This window comes from Osmerus mordax, chromosome 5 (assembly GCF_038355195.1).
Source record: "Osmerus mordax isolate fOsmMor3 chromosome 5, fOsmMor3.pri, whole genome shotgun sequence".
NCBI lineage: Eukaryota > Metazoa > Chordata > Actinopteri > Osmeriformes > Osmeridae > Osmerus > Osmerus mordax.
Window position 1 is genome coordinate 4,803,847 of NC_090054.1, and position 11,563 is coordinate 4,815,409.

Genomic DNA, 11,563 nt, shown 5'->3' on the forward strand with positions numbered 1-11,563 from the left:
AAAGGGGAGATGTTTAACAGCACATAAATGATCGGAATTCTCTTCTCTCTTCATTCACCTCTTTTCTTCTCTACTCTTCTTTTGGCTGACCTCAGCGTTGTTCTATTGTGAAGGACACCGGTTGGGGTGTCAGGCTGTCACCCATGGCAACCTGCCCCAGGCTGACGGGGGTGGGTGATGACAGCAGCCATTTTGAAAACCTGCTGCGCTACGAGCCTGGGGGAGGTTGGGGGAGAGGGGTGGTAGAGCAGAAGGGAGGATGGGAGGAGTGTGAGATGAGAAGAGAGGTGGAAGGTGTGAAGAGTTGGAGACATGAGGGGGGGGGGTAGAGAAGGGGGGCGTGTGTAGAGCTACAGGGGTAAGATGGTCTTACGTAGCACATTTAAGCGGCACACCTAAAGGGGCTTTACATTTGCCTCTCATTCACCCATTCACCGATGACGGGGCTGCCATGCAAGGCGCTGGCCTGGCCATAAGGAGCAGCTGGAGGTTCAGTGTCTTGCTCAAGGACGCTTCACCAACCTTAGTGGACGACCCTCTCAACCCTCTGTTAAGTGTGAGAAGTGGCTAAACAACTGGTGAGACCATCTCTAGAACTGGTGAGACCATCTCTAGAACTGATGAGACCATCTCTAGAACTGGTGAGACCATCTCTAGAACTGGTGAGAGCATCTGTAGAACTGGTGAGAGCATCTCTAGAACTGGTGAGAGCATCTGTAGAACTGGTGAGAGCATTTGTAGAATTGAGGCAGTTCTAGAACGAATGAGAACAGCTCTAGAACTGATGAGAGCCACTTTAGGACAGATGAGAGTGGCTCTGGAGCCAATGCGTGGAGCTTTCTAGAATGGTGGAACCTGGCGTGAGAGGAAGGACACAGCAGCAGCAGGTGTCTCCTGTCTTCATCAGCTCACTAATTGTCACTTCTGCCCATTGATGATTTGTTATGTGTGTGCCCCTGAGTGTACATATGTGTGTGTCTGTGTGTTTATGAGTGTGCATGTGTGCATCTATGTGCATGTGAGTGTGTGTGTGTGCAACTGTGAATGTGTGTGAGTGTGCCATCTGGACAGCATTCATTTACTGTCTCAGTGTCATCTGTGCTAATGAATGAAGCCTTACTGAGTTTCTGTAGAAGGTTAAACACTGCACTCGTAACTTCACCAGAACCCCGGTCCACGTCTACCAGAACCACCCCCCCCATCTCTACCAGAACCACACACTCCCATCTCTACCAGAACCACACACCCCCATCTCTACCAGAACCACACACTCCAATCTCTACCAGAACCACACCCCCCCCATCTCTACCAGAACCACACACTCCCATCTCTACCAGAACCACACACCCCCATCTCTACCAGAACCACACACCCCCATCTCTACCAGAACCACACACTCCCATCTCTACCAGAACCACACACTCCTATCTCTACCAGAACCACACACTCCCATCTCTATCAGAACCACACTTTACCATCTCTACCATAACCACATACTCCCATCTCTACCAGAACCACAGTCTACCATCTCTACCAGAAACACACACTCCCATTTCTACCAGAAACACACACTCCCATCTCTATCAGAAACACAGTCTACCATCTCTACCAGAACCACAGTCTACCATCTCTACCAGAACCACATATTCCCATCTCTACCAGAAACACACACTCCCATCTCTACCAAAACCACACATTCCCATCTCTACCAGAACCACACACTCCCATCTCTACCAGAACCACACACCCCCATCTCTACCAGAACCACACACTCCCATCTCTACCAGAACCACACACCCCCATCTCTACCAGAACCACACACTCCCATCTCTACCAGAACCACACACTCCTATCTCTACCAGAAACACACACTCCCATCTCTATCAGAACCACACTTTACCATCTCTACCATAACCACATACTCCCCATCTCTACCAGAACCACAGTCTACCATCTCTACCAGAAACACACACTCCCATCTGTACCAGAACCACACACTCCCATCTCTATCAGAAACACAGTCTACCATCTCTACCAGAACCACAGTCTACCATCTCTACCAGAACCACATATTCCCATCTCTACCAGAAACACACACTCCCATCTCTACCAAAACCACACATTCCCATCTCTACCAGAACCACACACTCCCATCTCTACCAGAACCACACACCCCCATCTCTACCAGAACCACACACTCCCATCTCTACCAGAACCACACACCCCCATCTCTACCAGAACCACACACTCCCATCTCTACCAGAACCACACACTCCCATCTCTACCAGAACCACACACTCCTATCTCTACCAGAACTACACACTCCCATCTCTACCAGAACCACATACTCCCATCTCTACCAGAACCACAGTCTACCATCTCTACCAGAAACACACACTCCCATTTCTACCAGAAACACACACTCCCATCTCTACCAGAACCACAGTCTACCATCTCTACCAGAACCACATATTCCCATCTCTACCAAAAACACATTCCCATCTCTACCAGAAACACACACTCCCATCTCTACCAGAAACACACACTCCCATCTCTACCAGAAACACACACTCCCATCTGTACCAGAACCACACACTTCATGACAGATGGCCTAACGGAGGAAACTAGCTGCTTATTCTGACTGGCAGGTCTGCCAGCTGACAGTATCCACTATCAGTGAAGCAGTATACTCCTCATCCACTGGGCCATCTGCAGCCTAAGCACAGTGTGTGTGCGCGTATGTGTGTGTCTGTGTCTGTGTGTGTTATATTGTGGGATATCTAAACTGACTGATTGATTGCCAGTCCAGCAGAAATGTTTCCTTGCAAACTTTTTCCTCAGGCCCCTATTATATACAATATATGTGTGTGTGAGCATGTGCGTGTGTGTCTATGTCTGTGAGAGACACTGCTACTTCAGTATGTGTGTGTGAGGGATTAGCGATGGTTCATTTCAATGCGTGTGTGTGTGTGTGTGTATGTGTGTGCGTGTTGTCATTGAACAAAGCCAGTGCAATCATGCAACGATCAGAAGCTCGTTACACCTCAGTGTGCAAGCTTGTGAACAACCTCCGTCCTATAACTTGAGAAACAGAGTAACTTCCTGTCTGTCACTGTCTGACACAATCTAGTGTGACCCTGGTCATGTGACCCAGTCCCTCAGCCTACCTTGTTGACTTTTAGACTATCTCCAGGTAGCGGGATGGGAACCCCCCCCCCCCCCCCCCCCCTTCCCACACACACACACACACACATACCTCCCACGGGAATAGACAGTAGATTGCACTTTGTATCTGCCTGACCAACAGTGAGCATTTAGCGTCTCTACCTCCCTTCTCCACTCTTCTCTCCTAGCTCTCTGGCTCTCTCAGGTCACTGTGCTCTAATTGGACAGGGAGCCAGAATCAATCCTAATGAGTTTTAATCTTTGACTGAATCTACGGAGGGCCTGGGGATCGTTAATTAAAATAAGCCCCCTTCTCTTCTCTCCTCGCCTCCTCCTGCTCCTCTGATCCCTCTCCACATCTCGTCCTCTCCTCTTCCTCCTACACTCACCATCCCCCTCCTCTTCTCCTCCTACACTCACCCTTCACCTCCTCTCCTCTTCCTCCTCCACACAACCTCCTCCTCCTATCTTCTCTGTAAAGAGAGATGGAGAATGGACAGGAGAGGAGCAAAACAATACATTTCAAACATAAAACCATTTTGTTGTCACTAGTTTTATTTTTTATGCAAATCGGTCTTTAAGCCTTTGATCTTTTAAATTCCATGTTGGTGCTCGAATCACTGACAGAAGAAGATAGAGTAACAAACACATGATCAGTAGTCTGTTTTGGTGGCCCCTCCAGGAGAGTTTCAGGGGACAAGCACAGTAGCGATGCTTCCTGTAACCTGACAGCTGGACCCTCCTTGTCCTTGTCCTTTTCCTTTATTTATGTTTGCTTCTTTATGACTCAGAATGCGACTGTCCCAGTGTGTGTTCTTGTCTATGTGTGTGCAGGTGTGTGTGTGTTTATTTCAACAGCATCCTTTACTTCTCCCTAACTTCATAGACTACATTACTGCTCTCTTAGCCAGATGAACAGGACTGATCAGGGCTAGTCTTCCTCCATTTCAGTCATGACAGGCTATTGACACACTCAGACACTGCTTGACACCCTGACGGGCAAATGTGTGTGTGTACGTGTGTGTTTTAGGCCCACGTGTGTATGTACATGTGTTTTTGTACGTGTCTACATGTGTGTACGTATGTGTGTTTGTGTACATGTGTCTACGTGTCTGTCTGTGTGTGCACATGTGTGTGTCCTCGTGCAGCTTGATGAGCAGAACCTGTCAAAGTGTCTCTACACATTACGTGTCACATTAAGGCTGCCCTCTAATTAGGGCCAGTGGTCATTGGGATGTCAGTGGTGTCAGCCGTCACTTTGAGACGGTGGCACTGGGGAACTCTGGGACAGCCAACCCACTACACGAACCACCCCACCCACCCCCCTCCCCTCCACCCACCACACCCATCCCCCCCTCCCCACACACCCCACACCCCCCTACCCTTCCAACCCCTGAACACACACAGACACACACACGTATATGTACACACACATAAACACACATGCACATGAATTGCATATTCCCACACACAGGTATATACTTACACACACGTGCACACAAACACACAGACACATAACCACACACTTCTACACACACACACAGCTCACTCTCTCCAGGCGGGGTAGATACAGGTCAGGAAGTTATTCAGTCATGTGATTCAAACTAGAGTGCAGTTCTAGGTGGCGGCTTTGCACTTTTAATAGTTTGCACTGTTTGATCACTGTGTAATAAGTGATTTGTGAATGTGTATTAAAGAGATATAACTATGTAATAAATGAGGGGTGAATGTGTATTAAAGAGTTATAGCTTTGTACTAAATCAGGAGTGAATGTGAATGAGAACAGGTTGTAACGAATGATGAGACAGAATAGGTTTCACACACAGGAACTAAAAGAGCCTCCAATAGAGCAGTGTGTGTGTGTGTGTGTGTGTGTGTGTGTGTGTGTGTGTGTGTGTGTGTGTGTGTGTGTGTGTGTGTGTGTGTGTGTGCGTGTGTGTGTGTGCGTGTGTGTGTGGTGGGCGATCTCCTTTCTCTGCCAGACACGAATATCCAATTAATCTGAGAGCTGGACATGATCCTCTGACCCCCTCCCACCCTTACCCACACACACACACACACACTCTCTCACGCACACACACACACACTCTCACACACACACACACACACACACTCTCACACACACACACACACACACACACACACACACACACACATTCTTACAATGTCCTACTAATACAGGGCTGCTATTGCTCCCTCTCTCTCTTGCTCTCTCTCCCTTTGTACCTCCCCTCTCTCTCTGTCTCTCTTATATATACACAAGCATTCAGGACATATTTCTAGTGGGCCTCTCTCTGCCTCTGTTGTTGACTCTTTGTATCTCTCCATTTCTCTTCCTGTCTCTCCCTCTCTCTCTTTCTCTGTCTCTTTCTGGTTTCCTCTGTCTCTTAGTACATTCAATAACATTTCACCAAAACCTTTCTATTGGCAGGTTAGGAAATATTACTGTACATATACAGTATATAACTGTCCATATATGTAGTATTTACTGTACAATAAGAATTACATTTTCAAGGCATATACAAAAAAGAGAAAGAGAGAGTGATGCATAGATGTATGTTTATCTGTCTCTCCATCTTTCTATACATCTCCAGGGTCCCACATTGTATAGGGCTGTACGTTCTGATGTTCCACAGGAACAGAAAGGCCTGTCTTAACACTGTTTGTACCACATGATTTATTTTGGTGGTTCACTGAAAACACGTCTCATGTGAAGTGGGTCTACAGTATCCAGTCACCTATGATATTCACCTTGCCAACACAGGGAGACCGCTTGGGTCATGTGTGTCCATTTGTGTGTCTGTATGTGTATGTGTCTGTATGTGTGTGTATGTGTCTGTGTGTGTCCATGTATGTGTGCGTATATGCGTGTGTGTTATGAAGTATGTTCATGTATGTGTCTGTTTGTGTGTGTGTGTCCATGTATGTGTGATTTGATTCCTCTTGAGCTTGGCATGTGAGGCGGAAGAGAAGATTACTGCACCACGCTTCTATAATTACCTCTCATCTCTTAGCCCAGCGCTATTAAACACAATGGGGAATGCTGGGCTACTACACACACACACACAGCATAAAGAACGACATGGCAGTGAGTTATTTCTAGAGGGTTCCATTTCACTCAGACCCAGAGCTGCTGCTTGGAGAACACCCACACTACCTTTAAGCTACCCAGGTCAGACGAACTGCAAACACACTCACACACCCACACACACACACACTTGTTGGCTCCCCGTACACACACACTTTTGTCAGCCCGTGCACACACACGCGCACACTTGTTGGCTCCCCGTACACACACACACATATACACACACACACATGCACACACACACGTACACACACACACACACACATAAACTGTAACCCACAGCTAAGAGGAGGAGTTATGAGTCACCTGTAACAGTCCTTCCCACACACAAACACACATTTATAGTTATAACACACACACACATAGACACACACACAGCTCACAGAGCTAATAGTTAGCAGGTGCAGACATGCTGATGTCGATGGAGCCATGGCGCAAGCCAGCAATGATCCAGAATCATGTTGATGAGACGGGACACACACAACTGTTTGTGTGTGTGTATGTTCAGGGTCAGCTGTAGAGAGGACAGGGGGGAACGGTGGGGAGGAAGGTAGGGAAGGAGAGTGAGAGAGTGAGAGAGGTAGGCAGGATAAGAGGAGGGGAAGGAAGAAAGAAAGAAAGAAAGAAAGAAAGAAAGAAAGAAAGAAAGAAAGAAAGGAAGGAAGGAAGCTAATTAAGGGAGGAAAGTAGTGATGGAGGAAGAGAGGGCGGAAAAAAGGTGGGGAGAAGGAGGGAGAGCTGGAGAGACGCAGGGGGAGGGAGGAGAGGAGAGGAAGGGCATCCTCTCTCCAGCAGCCATGTCTAGACATGTTCTCCATCCTTCCTTTGCCACCTCTTCTTCCTCATTAAGATGCAAAGTGGAGGACTAAAAATACTGGATGAGGATGGTCCTCTGCTACTGTCTCTGTGAGACCAGCCATGTGTCTCGTTGCTCTGAGGAAATGCTTACCTGGGCCAAGGAGAGAGAGAAAGACAGAGAAATAGAGAAAGAGAGAGAGAGAGAGAGAGAGAGAGAGAGAGAGAGAGAGAGAGAGAGAGAGAGAGAGAGAGAGAGAGAGAGATGGTGGGAGGGAGATAGAGTGATGACGGGAGAAAGGGAGAGAGCAAGAGGGAAAGAGGGAAAGAGAGATGGAGGCAGAGGTTAACCGAGCAAAGGGTAGAAAGAGAGGGGGGAGAAGGACACTGAGAGAGACAAAGAGAACGAGTGACAGAGATAGATATAGAGAAAGAGAAAGGCAAATAACTAGAGGGAGAGGGGTGGTGTTAGGATTAGGACATAGTGGCTAACCTTGGTTGACCTCTAGTTCCTCTTCTCAGCCCTGAGCTGAGAGCTGGGTGCTATGTCCTGGAGAGAGTCTGTGTTTCCAGAGTTTACATTTAGTCATTTAGCAGACGCTCTTATCCAGAGCGACTTACAGTAAGTACAGGGACATTCCCCCGATGCAAGTAGGGTGAAGTGCCTTGCCCAAGGACAAGTCATTTGGCACGGCCGGGAATCAAACCGGCGACCTTCTGATTACTAGCCTGATTCCCTAACCGCTCAGCTACCTGACTCCCTTTTTAGGGCACTCACACACACACACCACTGACACACACACTCGTTGTCACAATTCATTCAGAGATACTTCCATGTTTGCCAATGGGACACTCAGACCTCCTGGCAAGGCACCAGAACCCTCATCTTAATTTGGGATGCATTAAATCTGCTAGAGTGGGCCTCTTAGCTGCTAATGCATGGTGGAGCACAGATGAGATGAGATAGGCTGGAGGAGCATGTGTGTGTGGCTGAGAGAAAGAGAGAGAGATGTGTGTGTGTGGCTCTGAGAGAAAGAGAGAGAGAGATGTGTGTGTGGCTCTGTGAGAAAGAGAGAGAGATGTGTGTGTGTGGCTCTGTGAGAAAGAGAGAGATGTGTGTGTGTGGCTCTGAGAGAAAGAGAGATAGATGTGTGTGTGTGGCTCTGTGAGAAAGAGAGAGAGATGTGTGTGTGTGGCTCTGAGAGAAAGAGAGAGAGATGTGTGTGTGTGGCTCTGAGAGAAAGAGAGAGAGATGTGTGTGTGGCTCTGAGAGAAAGAGAGAGAGATGTGTGTGTGTGTGTGGCTCTGTGAGAAAGAGAGAGAGAGATGTGTGTGTGTGGCTCTGTGAGAAAGAGAGAGAGATGTGTGTGTGGCTCTGTGAGAAAGAGAGAGAGATGTGTGTGTGTGGCTCTGAGAGAAAGAGAGAGAGATGTGTGTGTGTGGCTCTGAGAGAAAGAGAGAGAGATGTGTGTGTGGCTCTGTGAGAAAGAGAGAGAGATGTGTGTGTGTGTGTGGCTCTGATAGAAAGAGAGAGAGATGTGTGTGTGTGGCTCTGAGAGAAAGAGAGAGAGATGTGTGTGTGTGGCTCTGTGAGAAAGAGAGAGAGATGTGTGTGTGGCTCTGAGAGAAAGAGAGAGAGAGATGTGTGTGTGTGGCTCTGTGAGAAAGAGAGAGAGATGTGTGTGTGTGGCTCTGAGAGAAAGAGAGAGAGATGTGTGTGTGTGGCTCTGAGAGAAAGAGAGAGAGATGTGTGTGTGGCTCTGAGAGAAAGAGAGAGAGATGTGTGTGTGTGGCTCTGTGAGAAAGAGAGAGAGATGTGTGTGTGTGGCTCTGAGAGAAAGAGAGAGAGATGTGTGTGTGTGGCTCTGAGAGAAAGAGAGAGAGATGTGTGTGTGGCTCTGTGAGAAAGAGAGAGAGATGTGTGTGTGTGCGTGGCTCTGAGAGAAAGAGAGAGAGATGTGTGTGTGTGGCTTTGAGAGAAAGAGAGAGAGATGTGTGTGTGGCTCTGTGAGAAAGAGAGAGAGATGTGTGTGTGTGGCTCTGTGAGAAAGAGAGAGAGAGATGTGTGTCTGGCTCTGAGAGAAAGAGAGAGAGAGATGTGTGTGTGGCTCTGTGAGAAAGAGAGATGTGTGTGTGTGTGTGTGTGTGTGTGTGTGTGTGTGTGTGTGTGTGTGTGTGTGTGTGTGTGTGTGTGTGTGTGTGTGTGTGTGTGTGTGTGTGTGTGTGTGTGTGTGTGTGTGGCTCTGAGCAGGTTGGCAGCCTGGGCAGTGCAGTAAGGGCATAGATGTGTGTTTGGGTGTAAATGCTATCGCTTTGTTCATGCAGCTGGCACCAAGAGGCGCAAAGAACATCTCATTACTGTAACAACAAGTTCTACTGGACTCATCTCAGAATTAAGATTTGCGATTGGAAAATTGCCTACCGCATCTAAACACACACACAGACACAGCCACACACAAATGCTTATCCACACACACATATATTTTATTTATTAATTCAGCAAACACACATGCATCTGATTAATTTATTTTCCAGAAACTAATAACAATAGTGTCAGCAGTTACCCCTGCTGTGACTGAGGGATTGGCTGACTGATGCACACACACACACACACACACACACACACACACACACATGCACACGCATACACACACATACACACGAACACTCACACGCACAACAAAGACACAAACACACTCACACGTGCACCAGAAAGGGGATTTGACATTTAGCACCATCTGTGTGACATTCTAGAATTGTGAGGATCACACACTAGCTTCCTCACACATGACTGGAACAAAACAACCTGATCAAGCTGACTGCTACGAGTGAACAAAGAAGGCTCGTTCTCTCACACACACAATTACTAAATTCAAGATCAAATCTGGCCACCCGAGTCCGGTGGCCTCCAAACGCACGAGAACAAGAACAGGGGCAAGAACTGAAATACATCCGGTAAAATTGGCGGTGGTCTCCCGTTATAAGCCAGGTCAGCACAACCGCGCCACAATCTTTATCACATATCACAACACCGTTACGCACGTGCAAACATCAACAGCGTTAAAAGATGCAATGCATATTAACAATTTAAATACGTTTTAAACGAATTTCTTAAAATATACCCAATTGATAGCATATAAGAAGCGACCAGGTTAGAAACCAGAACCTTAAAATAGTTTTGAATAGCCTTGTCCTAGAATTTAATTGATGTCCTAGTACTGTATGTTGCATCGTTTAAGGCGTACAAGTATCGCCGGGGCTGTGGTTGCCCGTTCACTCACCCGTGAGTTGGTCATACGAACCGTCCAGCTCCCGGGAATCCGACAAGCTTTGGTCACGGTTTTTTGTCTTCATCGCTCCTAGAGCTTGGTCAAACTATGGAGAGTGCAATGTGGGTTTGGTAATAGCGGTTTTGACGTTTCAACCCTTAGAAGGATCAATATTCTAACAAGTCATTCTGGTTTCGATGCAGTATGCATGAAAGTATGTCTGTATAAACTATGAGGCAAATCGTTATCTCGGAGTCTCACAACCAGCGTGCGCTCTCTGTCACTAGATGCTCGTCGGTGTCATTTACCCATGCGCGCTTGTTGCCCACCCAAAAACTCTTTGGTTGTCAGTAGGCTCCAGTTCCTTGTTATCCGCCTGTTGACTCTCCGTGTGCGTTCAACTAAACACATTAAAATAAGTGACAAGAAGCAACATATTACAGTGCCGTTATTCTTAATGATTGCGCTCAAGTTCAGCCGCTGCTCCGCTCTGATACCCGTTGACTGTCCGCATGCGGCTCGGTGTTCGACAAGTATGCCACACTGGCTGCGCGCGCTGTTCCGCTCATGTCACCTCAGGTGGCTCAGTCAGGTGGCTCCGTCATCTCGGGACCAAACGTCATTAAACGATCGTCTATTTTCAATGCCATTCATTTATTTGGGGTTCAAAACTGTTTTAATTGGAGGTGTTGTCGATCCTTATTGGATGTGCTGTGTCTGCTCGTTGTTATACTTTTTCGAACCAGACAAACCCTTGTAAATGTTTGAAGGACTGCTCAGGTGTAAATGCATGTACTTCTTAAATATTTTACTGTGAAATGTGTTCATTTGTCAATATAACGCAATTGTCAAAAACGTAAGCCATAAAGGCAGGCTACTGTCAGCCTGAGGCTCTGACGATAAGAGCGTCTATAAATATACACTGGGAAGTCTCTCTCTCTCACGCTGTCTCTTACTCACCACCTCTCTCTCTCTCTCTCTCTCTCTCTCTCTCTTTGCTCTCTCTAGTTCACCCTTTCTCCTTCTCTGTTTTTTGCTCTTTAGCTTTTTCTCACTGTGCCTCTTTCTTGCACTCTATATATCTCTCTCTTACGGATCTCTTTATCTCTATCTCTTTGTCTATCTCTGGAGACAGACCGCACAAATTAGACATGGGGTGTAGCTTAGTGGTGGTCTGTGCAGGATTCGAGCCCTCAACCGTGACATTAGAACTACCATTAGTTATGTAGACTCAGTGTCCAGTCAG

The 11,563-nt window shown here is 47.2% G+C and overlaps 1 protein-coding gene across 1 annotated transcript in view; it reads right to left on the minus strand.

Moving 5' to 3' along the window:
* The window catches only part of LOC136942936 (A-type potassium channel modulatory protein KCNIP2), a 19,896-nt gene extending 9,494 nt beyond the window's left edge, over window positions 1-10,402 (minus strand). Inside the window, exon 1 of the mRNA XM_067236004.1 lies at window positions 10,330-10,402. Coding sequence (XP_067092105.1) covers window positions 10,330-10,402 — 73 coding nt within the window. The remainder of the gene's footprint in view (window positions 1-10,329) is intronic.
* Between the last annotated feature and the right edge of the window lie 1,161 nt (window positions 10,403-11,563).